At 38.1% G+C, this 19,947-nt stretch overlaps 1 protein-coding gene across 1 annotated transcript in view; it reads right to left on the reverse strand.

The window, feature by feature from the left end:
- csmd3b (CUB and Sushi multiple domains 3b) overlaps positions 1-19,164 on the reverse strand; it is a gene marked incomplete at its 5' end in the record, with an annotated part of 449,682 nt that extends 430,518 nt beyond the window's left edge. Inside the window, one exon of the mRNA XM_084131937.1 lies at positions 18,987-19,164. Within this exon, the coding sequence (XP_083988063.1) occupies positions 18,987-19,164 (178 nt within the window). The remainder of the gene's footprint in view (positions 1-18,986) is intronic.
- Positions 19,165-19,947: the final 783 nt, after the last annotated feature.

A 19,947-nucleotide genomic window follows, 5' to 3' on the forward strand; every position in this document is an offset into this window, starting at 1 on the left:
GACACATAGTACAATCAGAATCATGCACACCATAGAGACTCTCCATGGAGCCAAGATAAGACTATGAAATTTAAAATAATAAATCTGTCAATTTAACATGTTAAAAAAACAAAACAATGCATAATAAATAAATAATACACACATTTAATAAGGGATTTTCCACCAATCACTCTACAAAAATACATTTATTTGACAGCTCTAATAAGAAGTATTGAATTGCACCATTTCTCTGAAAGCTGAACAAGGCTTTATGTCTTTGAAAGAGGGTTTTGGTATTAGACCCAAACATGGCCTGTTTCCTTGCAGAAAGATGACAGTGACACAGATGGATAGAACGAAAGATAGACTGTCCTTGACAGCTAGGTGTCTGCCACGCATCTTTCACAGAAACTGCATGTTCTCTGCTTTCTGCTGTTTCCTGACATTGAGAAAGACACTGGTCATATTTCTACAGCTTATTGAGGCTTTTGAGTGTCTGCAATACTCCACACAGCTGGAGCTGGAGAACCAGTTACACCATCATCGCACATCACAGTCAAAGTAACTGAATGCAGTTTCTTGAGCTTTGGATTGCAATATTGTACAATAGTTTATTATTATTTTTATGCACAGTGGGGTCCAAATATCTGAGACCACTAGTGATAAAAAAAGAATAATAATTGGTAACACTTTAAGTTAGGGTCCAATTCTCACTATTAACTAGTTGCTCTTTAGCATGCATATTAGTAGGATATTGGCTGTTTATTAATACTTATAAAGCACATATTAATGCCTTATTCTGCATGACCATATTCTACATCCCATAATCACCCAATACCTAAACTTAACAACTACCTTACTAACTATTAATAACGGTAATTAGGAGTTTATAGAGGCAAAAGTCATAGTTAATAGTTAGTTAATAGTGAGAATTGGACCCTAATTTAAAGTGTGACCCAACTCTATATGATTTATTTTATATTATTTATTTATTTATGTACAGTGGGGTCCAAAGTCTGAAAAAGCTTCTATTTAGTTTTTTTTTTCTCTTTATGTCATAATGTATTGTTTTATTTTTTCCCCCTTGAAATCATAAATACATCCTAAACATTTCTGTGAAATACAATTTTGCATCCTATATTTTCAATGTGGACTCATGGTTTATTTAAATATGTCACTGCGTTAAAGCATGCGATATACAACATGTAACCAAAGCATTTAATCTTGATATGAATATGTTAAATTACAATAGTATCAATCTAAACTTGTGATATACGAGACAGCCATCACATACAAAGATATAATTAAAATAATATAGTTTTAAATTAAATATACAACATGAAAAGATCATTTTAATAGTCTAATAGTAATTCAAGACTATAAAGTGGCAATAAAAATAAATTAGAGGAACAGGTTTTCATTCATAAATCATAAATATATTGTTTGAAACTACTATAAAATGAAATGCATTGCTCTTGTCATCCTAACAATGAAAAATACGAGTTTGTTAGCTTCTAGTTATGCAACATAACAAAGTTGGAGGGAAATAAGTCGTTATACTGCTTGCCAAACACCGTGGCTAGTCTTTTATCCACAGGAGTTAATTTTAGTGCTAGTGCTCCTGCTGACAGAGCAGAACGGATACAGACACAATCTTGCTTCTCGTTTTATACTATATTAGAAAACACACACACATACACACAAATGTTTGAGGAAATGCAGGCAAGGTATTTCCTTCTGCTCATAAATAAGCCTGAGCTAAAGATGTTCAGCACCATGGAGAGCGATTCTCTCACACACCACACGCTGGGCCGCATTCACAACAGTTGCACCAAACCTGCATCATTCAACAACCGCACAAACCCAGTCGCTAAATACCAATATATTACATTGGCCCAGTTTCACAGACAGGGCTTAGATTAAGCCAGGATTAGGCCTTAGTTCAATTAGGCATGCAAGTAGCTTTTATAAACGTGCCTTAGAAAAGAAACACATTACTGGTGTGCATCTTGGTGGGACAAAGTATTGACACTGATATATTTTAATAGATTAATAAAGTTGCTTTCAGTTAAAACAGCTCAAATATGCACTTTAGTCTGGGACTAGATTTAAACCTTGTCTGTGAAACCGGGGGATTATCTTTTTTACTAGTTAATAAAAAATTTGGCAATTCAATTTGCCTGCACTGACACTATTGATGAGAACAAAACTTGACACTTTATTTCGATAGTCCACTTTAGACATTCTACTAACCATAAGTAACTTTGCAGGTGCATGTCAACTAGTGTAATTAGAGTATTAGTAGATTCTGTTTAATATCTGCAAACACTTTATTTTGATGCTCCACAACATCCACTCTACTATAACTACAGGTGAAACTCGTGAATATCGAGCAAAACTTATTTTGATGATTATGACTTACAGTTTATGAAAATCCCAAATTAAAAATCTCAGAAAATTTGAATATTACATGAAATCAGTAAAAAAAAAAAAAAAAAGGATTTTAAGTACAGAAATGTCGGCCCTCTGAAAAGTATAATCATGCATATGTATATAGTTGTATATACTAAACATATTAGTTTCACCTTTTAATTTGAATTACTGAAATGCATTCACTTTTGCACGATATTCAAATTTTTTGAGTTTCACCTGTGTAAGTAACTTTGCAGTTACGCTCTGTATTGTAGAAAGCTTTATATAAACAAAGATGACTTGACAACTAATTTCACTGAATAAGCATTGAACATGTTAGAAAAACTTAATGAAGTACCACATTACTATCGTTTAATTCCCCGCTCAGCTTCCGACACATAACGTATTCGCTCGAGCAGGTGTTCATTACACCTCCGGAGATTCCTCGCTAAAGGCTTATGATGATGCTGATGATGATGATGATGATGAAAAACAGCCCTGTGCTCTAATGAAGGCCACAGGGCTCTAATGTCTAAAACAGGTTGGAGGGTAAGTAAGGATCACACACCCCGTGGAGCCCAACACAGCGCCGGTAAATACTCTCCCAGCCCTCGCATTATTGTTCTCGGGGTGAGCCTGGGCTAATGTTGATTGGCTCTGTTTGTGCTGATGTGCCATTTCCCAGCTGGCTAGCCTTGTTTCCCAGCTCACTTTGATGGTGAGCCAACAGCGACGGAGCCTGGAAGAGCACGGTTAAAAACCAGGCCAGGACGCTGTGCATCTTGAGCCGCCTTCATTGTTCAAATTCTGATCATTTCTGTGCTGTAAAATCGCATGAGCAGAACACCGCTAATGCTCATTGACTGGGATTATGACGGATGCTTTCCTGAAAAACGCAAACTATGTTTTAACACAGCAATGTGCATCTCAAAGATGTCCCACGTAAACAAACATTTATTTAAGAGCAACAGCAATATCAATGTGTTTGGAGCGTGTCTGTGCCGTATGTGGCTGTTCTAATTTTAAATGCACTCTAAACTGTGCCTGCGATGTTACTCGAGGCAAAACAGAAGCCCGAATGTGTGAGGGAAGGTGAAACATGAACATTTGTGCAAAAATAAAAATAATCAGAAAAATATTATATATACATAACCTCTCAGGGTTTTACAACTGTTGAAAGCACAGCGTAAGGTTGTCAGGTTATAAGCACATTGCACAAAAACAATAACATTGTGGAGGAAAACACACACATACATAAAGCACACACACTTTCCCTGTCACACACACTGGCTGGAGGCGTTGATAGGACTTTAGGACTTCAGGGAAGCATGGCGGAAGAATGAATGTGAAAAAGAGCAACGCTTATCACTGAACTGCAGCACCTCTCAGAAGGAACTCAAGGAATGTTCCAGAAGCACAAGTGCAAAGTGACTTTGGAGGAAATGGAGGAAAGCGGAAAGCTGAACTGATGAAAGTGTCCTATTGCAGCACTGCTCTGCCTTCCCGTTAACTGGACTTCAGAATTTCAAATTATGCTATCTTTCTATTCATAAATAAGCTAAATAAACTATTTTCAAATTTATATATATGACTATATCAAATAGTAAATAGTCAAAAATGCAAATAGTTTATAGCCATGTTTCCATTGAAAGTTGCAAATTTAACTTTGGTGCAAAATTGGTATATTGCATAAAACATTTGTGAATAAAGCAGCATTTCCATCCCATGCGTGCAAGAGAAGAACATTCCTGGGATATTGGTGCCAAATACCTGAAACAGAAATTGCAATTGGGGAGAAAACCAACATTTGACATGCTGCGATGTGATTGGTCCGCTGGTTAGTCCAGATATCCAATCACATCATCCATTGAGTCACATTAGGGTTTTTTTTGCGCATCGAGGAATTTATTCGCTAAATGTGTTTCCATCATAGTTTATGCACAGGTCTTTCTATGCACAGGTAAATTTCTAAAATTGTAGAATTTATGTGCATCTTGCCATTTCCATCTAGCGATATCTCTCAAAATGCAAATAAAAATAGGTGGATGGAAACATAGCTATTGTTAGTACTTACATTGTGGTGCAAATTTTATCGGCTACTAATTATACTTGCGTCTGTGAAAATGTTTAGTCCGCTAGGTGAATTTCTTCAGGGTTGGAATGAACGTGTCTTACATCAACTGTTAAAATGAACACAGACCAAAGCGTGTCAAATGGTCAGCAAACACAGCCTTCCCTAAAGCCAGAGACGCTTCAAGGAGAAGTGTGAAAAGCCTCTTAATTCTGAACAATAGACTGTCTGTGTGTGTGTGTGTGTGTGTGTGTGTGTGTCTCAGTCCTGTAGGGAAAATAAATAAAATCCAAAAAATGATTAAGGACATAACAATTGGAATAAAGTATTCTCATTTAAGCTATAATGTATGAAAGATTCGATGGCACCAAGATGATGCGCGTTTGCATTCTGCCGATAGATGCAGGCGGCCAAATGGTTCCCCAGCATAATAGTTTTGTCGATGCAGGAAAATATTGAGTCCTGAGGCTTTGAAGACTGTATGAAGCTTGTCCTCACAGACTTCCCTCAGTCCATTACAAGACAGGCTATGAAAGGACGGTTTGTTGATGTTAGAGAACTAACAGACCCATTTTCAGTCTGAAACATTTTTTATTATGCCTTAAGTGCATCCATTGAAACGATAATGCGTACAGTCAGCTTTTCCCCCTTCAACTGGAATGTCAAACATCTGAGCAACCTCTTGCAGCTGGTGGCCAAACCACCTTGAATTCACTTTCATGATTTTTTTTTAATCAATCAAGATACTTTAATGATACAGTATATCTGAAAATATAGGTTCACTGTGCATACATTTGTTCTTCTAAGTCTGCCTCAGCAATTTGAGTTCACCTCTGCCTTAAACCTGTTTCCATGAAGACCACTCTCTCCTTCGGTTTATTGACAATCCACAAACTGAATACAGATGAAGGGCTTAAGTGTCCCTCATTATGGTTTCATGGAGCCTGTGCTCTTTAAGAAGTTGGCTTAAAGTTCAAGTACTGCAATCTTCTTACCAACCGCACCAGTGGGTTCACTTCATCCACTTCTGTAGCAGATTCAGAATTTAAAAAGCATAAACATGAACATAAGCGTGTTTATACCTAACCCTAACCCAATTCAATTCCAATTGAAATTCCAATTCAATTCAACCTCCTGTAAGACATTGCAAATGCCAATGCAGATTCATGATCAGTTCTTATAATTCAATGCACAAATTGTGAGTGTCTTCAAATACATTGCAAAGGTCATCAGAGCAGATTTCATTTGCATTTCACATCAGACGCTTCAACTTTGCTAATAATTGCCAGATTTTAAAATCCAAGCTTAAAATGCTATTCAAACTCTGAATTAACATGTTGTTTCATTTGTCCAAATGTCCATTTACTTGCAAAACAACACTAAAAAATGGAGTCAAATACTATCTGAAAATGAACTCCTGCTTAATATTTCCAGGAGAATTCACTAAAAATAACACCAATGTCTCCCTTTGTGATGACAGATCTAGGAACCTCACAGGATAAAGTCTACACGGGTAAACTTGAAACTAGTGACTGTCACACTATTTTAGCTTCACAACAGCTCATAAAATAAACATGAGGGTCTGACTCAAAACAAAAGCATATTTGGGCTATAATTCCACATGGTAGTAAGTGATTATTTATCACTTTATTGCAACCCCTACCATAGCTCTGGCTCCTGAAGTACACTGTTGCAGAAATCCTTTAATTAATGTATCGGGGGGCTTTGGAAGAACAGGGATGTCTGACTCAAAGAGGCAAATTAAAAGCAACGAAGTGCAGAAAGCATGTAGCGTCTGACATTAAAGCCATGCAGCATGGATGTCATTACATATGGAGACTAGATCAATACAAGAGAAGATGAAAAAAAGAAAACCCTTCAAGCATGCCAAACAACTGGTGAGCATTCGCACAATATTTCAGCAACCTGTTGGTGTGTGTGTGTGTGTGTGTGTGTGTGTGTGTGTGTGTGTGTGTGTGTGTGTGTGTGTGTGTGTGTGTGTGTGTGTGTGTGTGTGTGTGTGTGTGTCAGTGAGCGAGCTTTACCACTGAGAATTGCTGTATGTATGAAAGCAATCACGCAGCTGGAACACATCTGTCTTATACTGAGACGGCAGGGAGCGGAGTCAAGGTGGAAGAGCGGAGGAAAATATACAGGGGAACGACAGAGAGCAGGAGGCAACAGCTCTGAAGGCATTGTGTGCCATCTCCAGCTGGAACACTTGACATTTAAACTAGGGTCTGGAAGTCCCAAAGGAAAGGCTCAATATATCTTCAGATTTGTGTAAGGGGGCTTGAATGAAAACATCAGCATGATTCAACATTAAGTGTGCAGACTCTGCATGGTTGACATTTGCGTTTAAAGACATAAGTAATCCCTGATACTCTCCGAGATATTCCTCATCCCTTCGCACAAGGATATATGGAGATGTGAAAGGTGCCACGTTTGATAATGAAGGAATAAAGGCATATCCTACCACATTTTCTGCACAGCAAGATTTTAAATCTGAAGGGGTTCCTTCACACCCAAGAGTCCCAAGGTGCCATTGTTTAATTAAGAGATTAGGTTCATTTGGATGGAAAATAATTCATTTAGCTATCCAAACTTTGTAACATTTAACAATAAGCAAAATAATTAACATGAACTAACATGAACTAACAAAAAAAGGTAGGCCTGTATCTTTGAATTAACATTGACTAATAAGCTGCTGTTCCAAAAGAATCAAGTAAATTATAAAATGACTCACTGATAAAGACACTCACTGTATGAATCAGTGATTTAATGAATCAGAATATGAATATGAATATGAATATGAATATGAAGTCGCTTCTGGCCCTGTCCCAAATGGCACCCTAAACACTCACTGTCTTTCTACGGGTCCGCACTTTCGTGACGTTGCTTTGACTTATGGGTAGAAGTCTTCTGCGGAGCTCGCTTCAGGTCAAAAGTGTGCATCAAAGGCGCATATCAACCGTAAATGGGGTTCTCGTAAGCACCTTTCTGAAACCGAAATTGACAAATGGGACACACTGTCTCGTGGACTTCACTGGAGGTCATTGTGCATGTGAAATGTGCCATTTAGGGCAAGGCCTCTGACTTTCCTGAATGAATCAATGCTTTCAAACAATTCGGTTGAATGAATCACTCAATGATTCACTCCTAAAGGTCACTTGACGCCGCCTACTGACACAACAATGTACTATTCCTCAATACCTAAAGCATTACTGGTAACATCCTTTTAAAAATACATCAAATAATTTAATTCAAAACAAATATGATTGTGCAAACAGAATAAACCATATATCATGAGATTAAGATTAGTTTCCCCATCTTAATGCATTCACTTTGAGGCAAAGTTTTGTAGAAATTCTGCATGGTTTAAGATTTATTTTATATTTTTGTGTTTGACTTGCTTTGAACAGGCCTTAAAGTTAGTCGCTAAATTCAAATGTATAATTCAGAGATATTTTATATCTGACATTAAGATCTAGTTAATGTTTAAATAGATCCAATTAAGTGGTATCAATTGCTACTTTGTGTGCAGATTATAATTATGTCACGATAAGTAATAATGAGCAGCTGCACAGCCCTGTAAAGTACATTCTTAATAGATAATAACAGTCTGTGGTGGTGTGAAGCAACTAAACTCGCATACTTGGGAAAAGTCACAAATTAATGTAAATAATAGGTCAAATTACACCTTTCACTTCACACGTGTGATTTCCAGAACTGCCCTAATTTCCTTGGGTGTGAGAAACAATGTAAAGCGTCGGAGGACAGACAGATCCTCTGCGTCTTGACTTGAAGAGGACCTGATCCGAGGAAACTTTAATAAGACCACAGACGTGACTTCCTTTCATCACCAGAAATCAAATTATTACAGAAATCTTTTGGTGGGTTTTATTAAGAGCACCAGTTCCTGTCAAAACTGCACTGCAACCAAAAGCCAATTAGCCAAAGAGCCTCTTAGAAAATTTAAACACAGTATTTTTCATTCCTAATTATTGGTCGTATCAGCAAAGTAATTTCAGAAATGCCAAATGTCACTACAGGTCAGCTGGAGGGAAAAGGAGATGGTATGAGTACCGCGCAACTGGAATAGAAAAAATCTCTTATTACAAAAAATACTTACAGTGCAGCCCTTTACTTTATGCATCCACCAGAATTAATTACACCTAGGGTGACCATACGTCCTGTTTAACCAGTCACCATTCATTATGTTTACATTATTACATTATTTGACACTGACACGTACGTGCCAGCTTTGCAGGTCATGCATTCCGCTTCACACGGATCCCGATCGAGACGAAAACACAGGAATTTTCTTAGCAATGCTAAAACGCACATCAACCGATCACTTGTTTAGCGTTCATGTAAACACTACATTCAGATTCACCAATCGGAATTAATTCAGTCCTACTGAATCAAAAGGTGTGCATGTAAACAAAATGAATGGCGACGATAAAGCAAAAGCCGTATCCCGGATATTTTGGGCGATCTCGAAACCCCGGCCGGACATGTCCTGGAATATGGTCACCCTAACTACACCTGTCTTGAACTTCTGAAAAATGTCAAATGTTCTCTAGTTAATTAGAGGGAGTTGTGTCTTCCCGCTAACTAGCAGCGAAACCCTATGCCTTCAGACGTGCATATGAGCTTGTGTTGGCGTGTGATTCCTCTATTGTTGTTATGACATGCAGATATTGAGCTCTGAGACTCTAGGTGTTATCAAACACAGCAGTGCTGTCCGTTTGTTGGAATTACACTGACTGACAGGGATGTAAAGCGGGTGCACACTGTGCCATTTGTTCTGACTTGACTATTTTGCGATTGTTGCTTGTCAGATTGTACGATACGATCCCAGAGTGATCGTGGTGGAAAGCAAAGACTGTGTGATATCAATGCTTTTTTGGATGTCAGATTGCATGATAAATAGGCTACATTATTGATACTCATGAAATGGTAGCCTACCACACAAACCCAACCAAGCCACTGTGGTAACGTTAGCTATGTTATGATTGGAAAAATGACATCTAATTAGGGGCCATTCACACAGAGGGCATTTATTTATTTATTTTTTAAACATGAGACGCAGGACAGTGGAATGATAGAAATGTGTTTTTAAAAGTTCAACTTACTTTAACACAAGCGCCATGTTTTTAGAAAGCTGTGTCAAAGGTCAAAATGTTTGTCTAGCGCGTTTACATAGAAAAACAATGGAAAAGTAGCGTCTAAAGCGAGCCATGTCATGCAAGAGACAAAAGAAGCGAGCGCAATTGTCAAACACATCTGTGTGAAATGAAAAAGTAGGGCAGAAAAAAAAATGCATTCTGTGAGAACGGACCTTAACGCTCAAAATTGAAATTTTTTGGCCTTTATTATGAATATGTTTGTCTTACTGTTATCTATAAGCTAGTGTGCTCCAAAACAATGACAAAATTCGCATTTAGAAGATATAAGTGTTCAAAACTTACAGTCTCTCACTTCCGCCAATATGCTTTCCATTGGTGGCGAATGAAGTCTGGTTTCACGTTAATGTCACGCGAACGGCCGCAGATCCGGTCCAGAGACACGACAGTACAGAGCGGATCATATGCGGATCATAGTCGGTGCAGACCACAAAACTTATCGTATTATAAAGTTAACTCTATCCTTTTCTAAGCTCATCAGAAGCTCACTTCCGCGTTTTCCGGGAGAAGACGGTGAATTTACGCATAAATCCGAAAGAAAAATTCCTTTCCTGAAACAACATGCTGGTGCCCACAGCCCATTATAACTTACCGTTCAACAAACGTAATCATTATAACAGTATTTAAAAGACAAAATAAATGTATTTACACTTATCTGAAAATGTGAATATCAGAAATTTCACAATCTATTAACAATTTTAATAATATTTTGAATACAGCGCCTATGAAGTGTCATGTGACAAGCTTCATGCGTCGCCATAGAATATAGGAATGTGATGCATTCTAAAAATGTTTGCATTAAAATATATTCACTCTAAATAAATCTATATCAGTCAACAAGTCTATATCAGTCTATATTTTTTGATATAGTAGATGCTTTACGAGTGACAGGTTTTTTTCTAAAGGACTTTAAAAGGCGTGAAATTGACTTTTTTCCTGTCGGATGCCTTTGACGTCACATGCTCATGCACTGTAAAAATAGGTCTTGGGACTGGACTTTATTAAATTCAATAAAGCATGACAAAAAAAAAACATACATTTAAATAACATTAATGGGAAACATATCTAACCAGTACAACACAAGTTTCCGTTTACCCAATACTAGAGTTAACAGTGTTGGAATATATAAATTGAATGTATGTGTTAAGTTTCTGCATCTTGACACTGGCCAAGGCTCAACATCTGGCTCTGTGGCTCTGCGGACAGATGTGTCTCGAAGAAACCTGGTGCTGACATCATAATTACAACACAACCCTAGCTTGATCGACCCTAGCTTGATCGACCTCATAGTTGAGACACATGTATTCTGGTGTGTTCTCAAACACAGAGCCACAGAGTAATTAAAGCACTAAAAGTCCATTAAACCTGTTAACAAGACCAATAATATAATTAATTATGAAACCTCACTTAAATAATGCCACAGTAGCTTTGTGCATGCTAGCTTAGCCAGACAACAATAATAAATCATAGTGCAATTAAACACAGTCATTATAACTCTCTCCCTTAGCCCGTCCAACTCGGCCTATTGAAGCACATAAATTCTGTTGAAACAAGAGCTTGTTCTTTCCTCTGTGGAGTGAAAGTGCTCCCAAAACTTTTCCCGCATTAGATTTGCAGCTCTCTGCAGGTACTGAGGGAAACAGCTAACAGCTGGAACAAAGTCATTCTCGTTTCACACCGTTCAAGTCATGAAGCCAAGCTTTTCACAACAATGCAGACTATAAAAAGTCCCCATTCGATCAAAGTAATATTTTAAAAGGCCACCTCGTTTTAAAACTATCATCCTGCCATGAACCATTGTTAAAGCATGTGATGCAGAGCATGTGACATTGATGGCAATTAAGCATTCTAGGTGAGAATGAACTCTTGACCAGTCCCAAATATGCGCAGTGATGATGAATCTTAATTATGATAAGCATGATTAACATCAACATTCACGGCACGCACAATCAACCATGTAAAGTGAAGGGCCGTAACTCAGAATTTGGTTTTATAAATCTTGCTGGACTAGAACAAATTGTCTCAAGGTGACTTTGACCCAGGTAAAACTGATGAAGTTGCATTTTGCATATCTCAAACTGCATGGACACGCTCCTAAAATAGCACGTACTAATTTAAAATGTTTGCCATTTTAATTAGATTGTGCTCTGAGATTGCGTTATCTGATGAACTTATGGGGGCGTAGTGATTCAGCGACATTTGAGCCGGAACAGAGTAGAAGAGCATTATATAATGAACTCAGTTAGTTTCGCACAAGTTTAAATAGGTTATTGTGGTGGTACAACTCAGCTGAATGGCATCTTAAACTAAAAATAACAATGCTATAAAGCAAACCCGTTCAGCGGGGAAGCTAAAAACTCTTTATGCTTCATTAAATAAGACAGTATGAGATATATTTCTAAGAATTACTGTTCGCTTGGGGGCATCTATTATTTTAAATGTAGCAAAGCATCAACATTCTGTTGACTCTTTTTCATAGTCACAAGCTCTATGATATTATTATCAGTGCAGTGAAAAAATGTGTTTATTAAGTAATGGAATCATCTATAATGACACCATGGCAAGCAGCTGCATCCTCCACTGTAGCCAGAAGCCCAGGAACGAAAGGTCAAGGGGTCACCTCATCCAGATCTTCATCCAGATGTGTCCTCTAGCCGACGACAGGTATCCGTGTCTTTCTTCTTCAATTAACGGCTGCTACAAAAATATCACTCCTGAGGTATTTGAGGCGAACTCAAAAGAGTTATTATTTATATCTGCTGTCTATGAAAGGGAAACAACATATGTGTGGGGAACTGGAGGGAGAAAAGAGTAAATGAGCTTTGAGGAAATTGGCAGAGAAGCTCGGCATGAGGCAGCCTCGATTCCAGGGAACCCAGATCGTACTGACAACCATTTTCCCCTCAAACAAGAGGCCCACCATGAGCGGCGGTCACAAACAAGCCTCGCTTGTGAAACAATGAGGCTGCAAATATCTCACTGACTGTACTAAACGCATCTCGGCTGAGAACAATGAGGCGGAAAGAATCGAACGAGAAAGCCACGGCGCATGCGACCTGCTCGCGAATTCACAAGGCAAAAGGTCAATCGTGTAACGCCACACGCTCCCGCCTCCCCTGAATCATTGCCATTGGCTGTCGTTGAGGGACATGTGACTCCTCTCTGTCAAGCCAATGCACTTCAGAATAGACTTTGATGTCATTTCTTCATTCACAGAAGTTGACCCAAAAAGGTCTGGCTCTGTACTGTCTTCATGGAGGGCAGAGGTCTAGGTCCAACATCTCTAGGAAATGTGCCAGTCTTCTGGTAAAAATAGCACTGTACAGAAACATAAACGTGGATTTATTGGATCTAATTAAGGTATTCAACCCATTGCTTTTGAATATAGCCAGTGGTTGACATTTAGTTAAAGAACAACTACAGCACCCTGGTCAAACATTTCCAATAAAAGTATTGCTTTTAAATTTCTATTTGAGTAAATGTAGAAAAAGTATTTACTTTTGCATGTACTAAAATCTATCTATCTATCTATCTATCTATCTATCTATCTATCTATCTATCTATCTATCTATCTATCTATCTATCTATCTATCTATCCATCCATCCATCCATCCATCCATCCATCTAATCATTTTGTTTGGCCTATTACACTTTTTTAACTATTTTAACTTTCAAACAAGGCTCTGTCAAGCTAACATCAAAGTCTTTACAAACACTGCTATCTGACTTTTCCTTACATTCAACTTCATATTGCATATCTGCATCCTGTTTGAGCATAAACTTAATTTGAACTGAGGTCAAATTGAATTCAAATTAAGGAATTTAATTGAAATACAAAAATCATTAAAAATAAAAATTTAATTCTGAATGGGGCCCAACCCTGATAAACCTATAATGGTTTTGAATGTAGTAAAGTGAAAGTTTCCCAAAATGAAATACTTTGATAGTGTTCTGATTTCAGAGTACATAAACAGAGTAAAAATACTGTCCACTGTTGAATACAGCGCTCCTTAAACCTCTGAAAAGCAAGCATCTGCTGAATACTGCAGTAGTACAGATGTATTCCAGCGTGATGAAAACAAACACAGCTTTTCTCTTTTTTTGACACTGCGGCTGCACTAGCAGTTTGTAAATGTGTTTGTGAATGTTGATAGGTGTGTATGGACTGAGCAACTCTGTCACAACAGGTAGTGTTGAGAATGAATTGCTAAAATAGACAGCTCCACACCTCTGCACCTGAGCCTTCATGACACACAGGGCTCCAATCAGAGCATGTTTCCAACACAGCTGTCTCCCTGGAAGCCTTACACTCTTCTAAGGTCATCGGAAATGCCTCAGTGTGGCTGTATATGCTGCAACAGTGCTTCATTCTTAAAAAAAATAAAATAATTGCACTGGATCAACACTGAGAAATTGATTCAGTCCTTGCTGAGAGACAGCGAGACTGCTTTTATACACCGTTTAATAGCCTCTATTAAAGAAAATCAGTTCTTCTGGGTCAAAATAAAATCATTGTATGAATCACTGTGCGCTTGTGTGTACTTGTGAAGTACTTCATGCACTGAAAGCCCTTTACATGTAATGAGGTCGCGACTCAGCCATCACTCATGTAGCCTAGCATTGTGTGTCAGTACTCTGAACATCATCTAGTTTGTGGACAGAGCCTTTTGTTATTCTCTTCCTTGACACTTTATAACAAGCTATGGCTGAAAAGGTGGTAATCGAGACCATAGATCACACTAATGAAATTGTTAGTGCCCCCTGCTGGCCCCTAATAACCTACACTCAAGATACAAGACCACCGTGGAAGCTGCCTGGCATGAATGCTGCTGGTATGTAGATGGAATAATAGGACTGACTGACCTGATCTATCTATCTATCTATCTATCTATCTATCTATCTATCTATCTATCTATCTATCTATCTATCTATCTAGTATGCATTGGATGTGCACACGCATTTTTGTAATGGCACACTCATGTGATAAATACCCAGCTAACAGGGAACGTTCTCAGAAATTTGGCTAATGTTCTGGCTAACATTATTTCAGTAATGTTGATAGAACTTTTTTTTTTTTTTTTTTTTTTAAATGTTGAGAGGACCTTCAAAAGTAACATTCCTATATTGTTTGCAAATTCATGAAATGGAATGTTTGCATAATCAAGAAAGAAAAAAATATTTTTAAAACGTTTAAAAAGCTGGACGTTTTGAATGTTCAGAGAGCATAATGGGAGACGTTCACAAAACCTTTCTAGAACACTTTTTTTTTTTGGTAGCTGGGTATAACGCTGGGGTTGGCAGTTAGCAACATTAACATCGTCTGACAATCCCATGCATAATTCACTAATGAAATGCATGGGAATTCTGTGTGATTGGCTTGAATCTGAATTTCCTTAATGGTGTACCCCAAAATTATGTTTTTCTGCAGTGTGACCTTTGGGGATTTCAGGTTATTTCTCTAGACACACAATAATTAAAAAGCAAAATGAGGCTGGTTATATACACCATGCACACCACCAAGCATCAAATGCAAGAGAAAAACTAGCAAGGCAATAAAACAGCTGGTAATTTTTACAAGGAAATGCAACATTCCATATTTTTTTATTATTAAGTCACCAAAATGAATAACCAGCACTTAAAGGTAGGGTAGGATAAGCAATATTTTAAAGAGGCTAACAATAACAAGCTGTTACGGTTGATCCAAACACTTTTTTAAATGCACTGTTTTAATATTTAGACCACTTCTATTATTGAATGCCATCAGGATGTGAAGAGAGTTTCAACCAGTATAACAAAAAGTGTTTATAAAAAATAAATATTTCCTACCCTACTGGTTCAGTGAATGATTCAATGATTCACTTGTTTCATTCCAGAATGGATTCCAGAATCGTTTGACTGAACGATTCAATGAGTCACTCATATATTATTATTTCTAATTCAAAAAGAATGCAAACGATTCTTTTTTACCTTTGCAAACGAATGCAAAGGTAATGCACAGTTTCATATCGCTAATATATTTTTGAGATCTGTAAATTAATTCAATATTAGCAGGTTTGGTATCATGTTTATTGATTTTATTATTATTTAATTAGAGCAATAAATATTTATGGTCTGTATGCACTCACCATGTTACAGGCAAAGTTTGGTAAAATGTTAGTTTTTAGACCCTGTTTACACTGCAATTTTTTTTTTTTTTTTTAAATAACCACAAAACCCAACATCACAGGTTTTTATGAGACCTTTCTCTTAAAACATCATCCCTTCTGAAAAGCCATCCATCTGTCAATGTCTTTGTGTTTTGTGTTTTTGTTTTTTTGTACTGCAAGCTGTTTAACACTTCAAATGTAGTCAAGAGAGACCAAAGTAGGTGTGAGTATTTGTTTATGACTAATGCAACGCTGATCACCAGGAGCTATTAAGGAGAAGAACATAAATACGTCCAGGGAAAACTATGGGTGATCCACTGAGCGTTCATGCAACACTTTGTTACTGTGAGAGAATCACTCGAACTCCCGAACGATTCGAGAAAAGGTGATGCATGTCCAGGTAGCAACAGTACGTCTGCAGCAGAAGCACGGATCTCGACTGATCCCCCTTCAATCCGGTTTAACATATTCCCTTCAGATGAGGTATTCATGACCCATTATGTTCATTTCACATGTCCACTGACAAACAGAAACCATTTAATTGGATCCATTTTATCAAGGTTGCTCAATTTCCCTAGAGACTTAATTCTAACCTGAGGGCAGTGAGCCATTTGTCAATTGACGGGAGACGCTACAGAAACGTTACACAACAAGCCTCACACATGCAAGAAATCATCCTGTAAGCGGTGCATACTCACACAAACAACCTTAAACCATGCTTTTTGTAGTTCCTAAAATCTATGAGACTGCAGACATCTGGGGACTTTAATGACCCTGCTCTGCACCTGGCTCTTCAACAGCCATGCTTTGCTCATGGAGATTAAAAGCCTCATTGAGGCGAGCCAGAGAAGAGGCAGTGTTACACAGCGGCAAACTGTAACATGCTGGATTTTACACTTGTAAGATAGGGCACTGCTCCCAAGTAGGATGCCTCTTCCAGCTATTAATCTGTCCCCTCAGGACTTGTCCGTATGTTAACCACTGAGTAGACGTTTGGCTTCTAGCTGCTGATCTGTGGTCAGTTTATGGCAACTAATTTGAAATGAGTGAGATCGAAAAGCCAAGCAAACTAGGCAGGTTGACATCACAGCAGCCTTAGACTCGTATATTAGTTTTCCCAATAAATTCTGATTTATTAAGCAACCTTTCAGAGTAAACAAACTGAAAGAGCAGTGCTGTTTTGTGAAATTATTTATGGCATAAATAAACAAGACTTAAACAAGACTGTTAATGAGAACATATGCATCCATTATTTGACAGTCAGTCCGTTTTTTCCTTCGATTTCATCTTCGTGTTGTTTAAGCTGCAAACTAAAATTTTAGGTTGTCGTTGGTAGATCTTAAAAAGCAAAAAATTGTCTGTACCGAATTTATCTCCTAGATATGGCCCGTGCATTATCTATCTTCAACCGTAATGTCCCATATGCCATGTTTGTGATAATTCATTAAAATATTAGTAGAGTAATATGAGTAGAGATTACATGTATATGAATCTACCACCTGGACTCCTGTGGAGCAACTGGCGTTTAGGTCAGTGAGTTTTTAATTCAGCATCAGTAGAAAAATATGTTCATAATTAAGTTTAGTCATAAAGCCTGCTGATGTTAAACCATCAAGCATATATCTACTGTGCACATCCCTGCTGGGTGGAAACATGCTTAAACCAGTGTAAAATGGTCTTGGACTCGTTTGCTGGTTTAAAAGGGAGTTTAGGCACGCCAACCAGTTTGGACAGGCTAGGAGACCAGCAAGACCATCTTAAACCACCAGCAAACCATCTTAGGCTCTAGATGTTGCTTATTTATGAATTAAGGTCTAATGTGTCTTCGTGCCATACCTTTATGTATGTATTTATTTATTATTTATTTATTTAAGTACATCAAACAACTGTAGGTCATAATGACTCACTGGATAGCACTCTCTCTCTCTCTCTCTCTCTCTCTCTCTCTCTCAGTAAGGCAGTGATATGAGGTCTAGATCGCATTAATTATCCTCGGGATCTCGTCACACTGCCACCACGCGACGGGTTATCAGCAAACAAGACTGCATCTCGCACACTTTACGGCCACTGGTAACCCACTGCTGTTTGTCCGCATCTCTCCAACTAGGAAACACATCAAGCCCATTTCAGTACCATTTCACTCCGCGTGACGTCATACTTGATGCGCTAAAGCATTAGATATAGTAAGAATATCGAAAAAAAATCAAAAATCAAACTGTTGTTTAAATCTATAAAATAATGAGTTAATTTAATTTATTACTTATAAGGTGGCGGTCCTATTCCTACAAGCCGTTTAGCATCAGATGAATCAGCTCTGATGCAAATTAAAATGCTAGGCAGGTGGTAATGACCAAGACACATCAGGCAGAAGTGCTGCCCAGGGCTTTGCCTCCACCCTACTAAATTCAATCAAACTGCAAATGTTTTTTTCGAAACCAGAAACCTAAGATAAAACATTCTGCAGGTTTCTAAAACTTCTTTTCTAAAAGCCCTGTATATTTCATTTCCCACAGAGATAGGCTAGATGAGAGCTCACACCAAGCCTCCTCCAAATAAATCCATTGAAAGGGTGTTTCAAACCTATATGCGTATCATGTAGCCTATATGGAGACGCCGTGCAACAGTTAAATCCCCCGAAATCAAGGCTGATCAATAGGCGTCCAGACGCGTCAATCCCATCGCGAGATTGACAAGTGTAAGGTCGAAATCTTCGTGTCACGCGTTATCCAGCCAGTTCTTGACTACTTATAGACGTGTTAATGGTGCATTTTGTTTGGCTGTATCTCTACTACACCAAAAGGAATCGTGATTCTATTTCCATTCCCGACCAATCGAGCTGCGTTACCCGAAAATTACACGCGTTCATTTGAGATTCCCCATAATTAGCTGTTTCCTAATAGTGTTTATATGAAACCACCCTGTATGCATATCTAAATCAGCTCTACGCCCCATATATTACTTTGTGATCCATCATTTAATGGCCACAAGCAACTCACGTATCCGCTCGAGCATACTGCAAGAATATTTATTGAGTCCTCGCTCAATGCCTGCATTGAGTAAACGCGCTTTTATTCTCAAGCATTCTGCTGCACGCTTGGCTCTCCTCTCTCTACATCCACTCCAAGCTCGTTCCCATCCATATACACTGATGCAAAACCTTCGAATAACTCCTCGAGACTGTCGACTTACCTCGCACGCATGTGACCATCATAAAAAATATCAGATTCCAAAATGTAACTCCAGTTTTAATCCCCATTATTTTCTTTGCTTGGGAGTCCACCGGACCACATCTAATACATCCTCTCTTGAAAACGGTCAGGAATCCCGTGGATGTGACGCTGTGCCCCTCTGTGTCATCTATGCTCATGTTCACATGAAGGTAGTTGTTCTCTCCCTCAGCCAGAAGCGGAGCGGATCGCGGTGTGGCTCGAAGTGAACGGTGATGCTGGGATCCCACAGCAACCTTGACGAGGACTCAACCATCTCGCCAAAAGGGGCCAAACTCTGTGCGCTGTGATCTCGCTCACCGACTCCTATTCACTGCTATTCAGTGGCTTAACTGTGTGATCTCACTCTTTCATAATTGCTCAAATAAAACATTTAGTGTCGAGATACATTTATGAGTGAATGAATGGGACACAGCTGCTGTGATGGGGGGGAAAACTCTGAGCTCCTAATATGGGCAAGCTGGTCTATTGGATGGTTTTTAAAGATGTTTTAAGCATTTGAATTAGATGAAAACCAGCTTAGGCTTGTTTAAGATGCTTTTTCCCCCAGCAAAGATTTTAAAAAAGGAATTTGGCAGTAGTGCATACATATGCAAATGTTTCATTTGCATGGCTTATTGTTTTTTTGTTTTTTTTATTGTTTTTTTTTTATTTTTTATTGTAAAATTAGCTTCATATTTTAATGTATTCTCATCAAAGAATCCATTGGCCACACACATATACACAGATGAGTTTACTGCTTAAATGTTTACATAATAATATTATGATGGGAAGACATTCACCATCTAAAGGCTTCTGTTAAACTATTCCATGTTTAATTCAGTCCAATATTCTGTACAGTTGTTCATCATTTAATTTTATTGAGTTCTTGGGTCCTTGTGTAACTAACTATTTTATTGAAAATCTTGAGGCCAACATAATCT

The sequence above is a fragment of the Abramis brama genome (assembly GCF_963993115.1).
Source record: "Abramis brama genome assembly, chromosome: 12".
Classification (NCBI taxonomy): Eukaryota; Metazoa; Chordata; class Actinopteri; order Cypriniformes; family Leuciscidae; genus Abramis; species Abramis brama.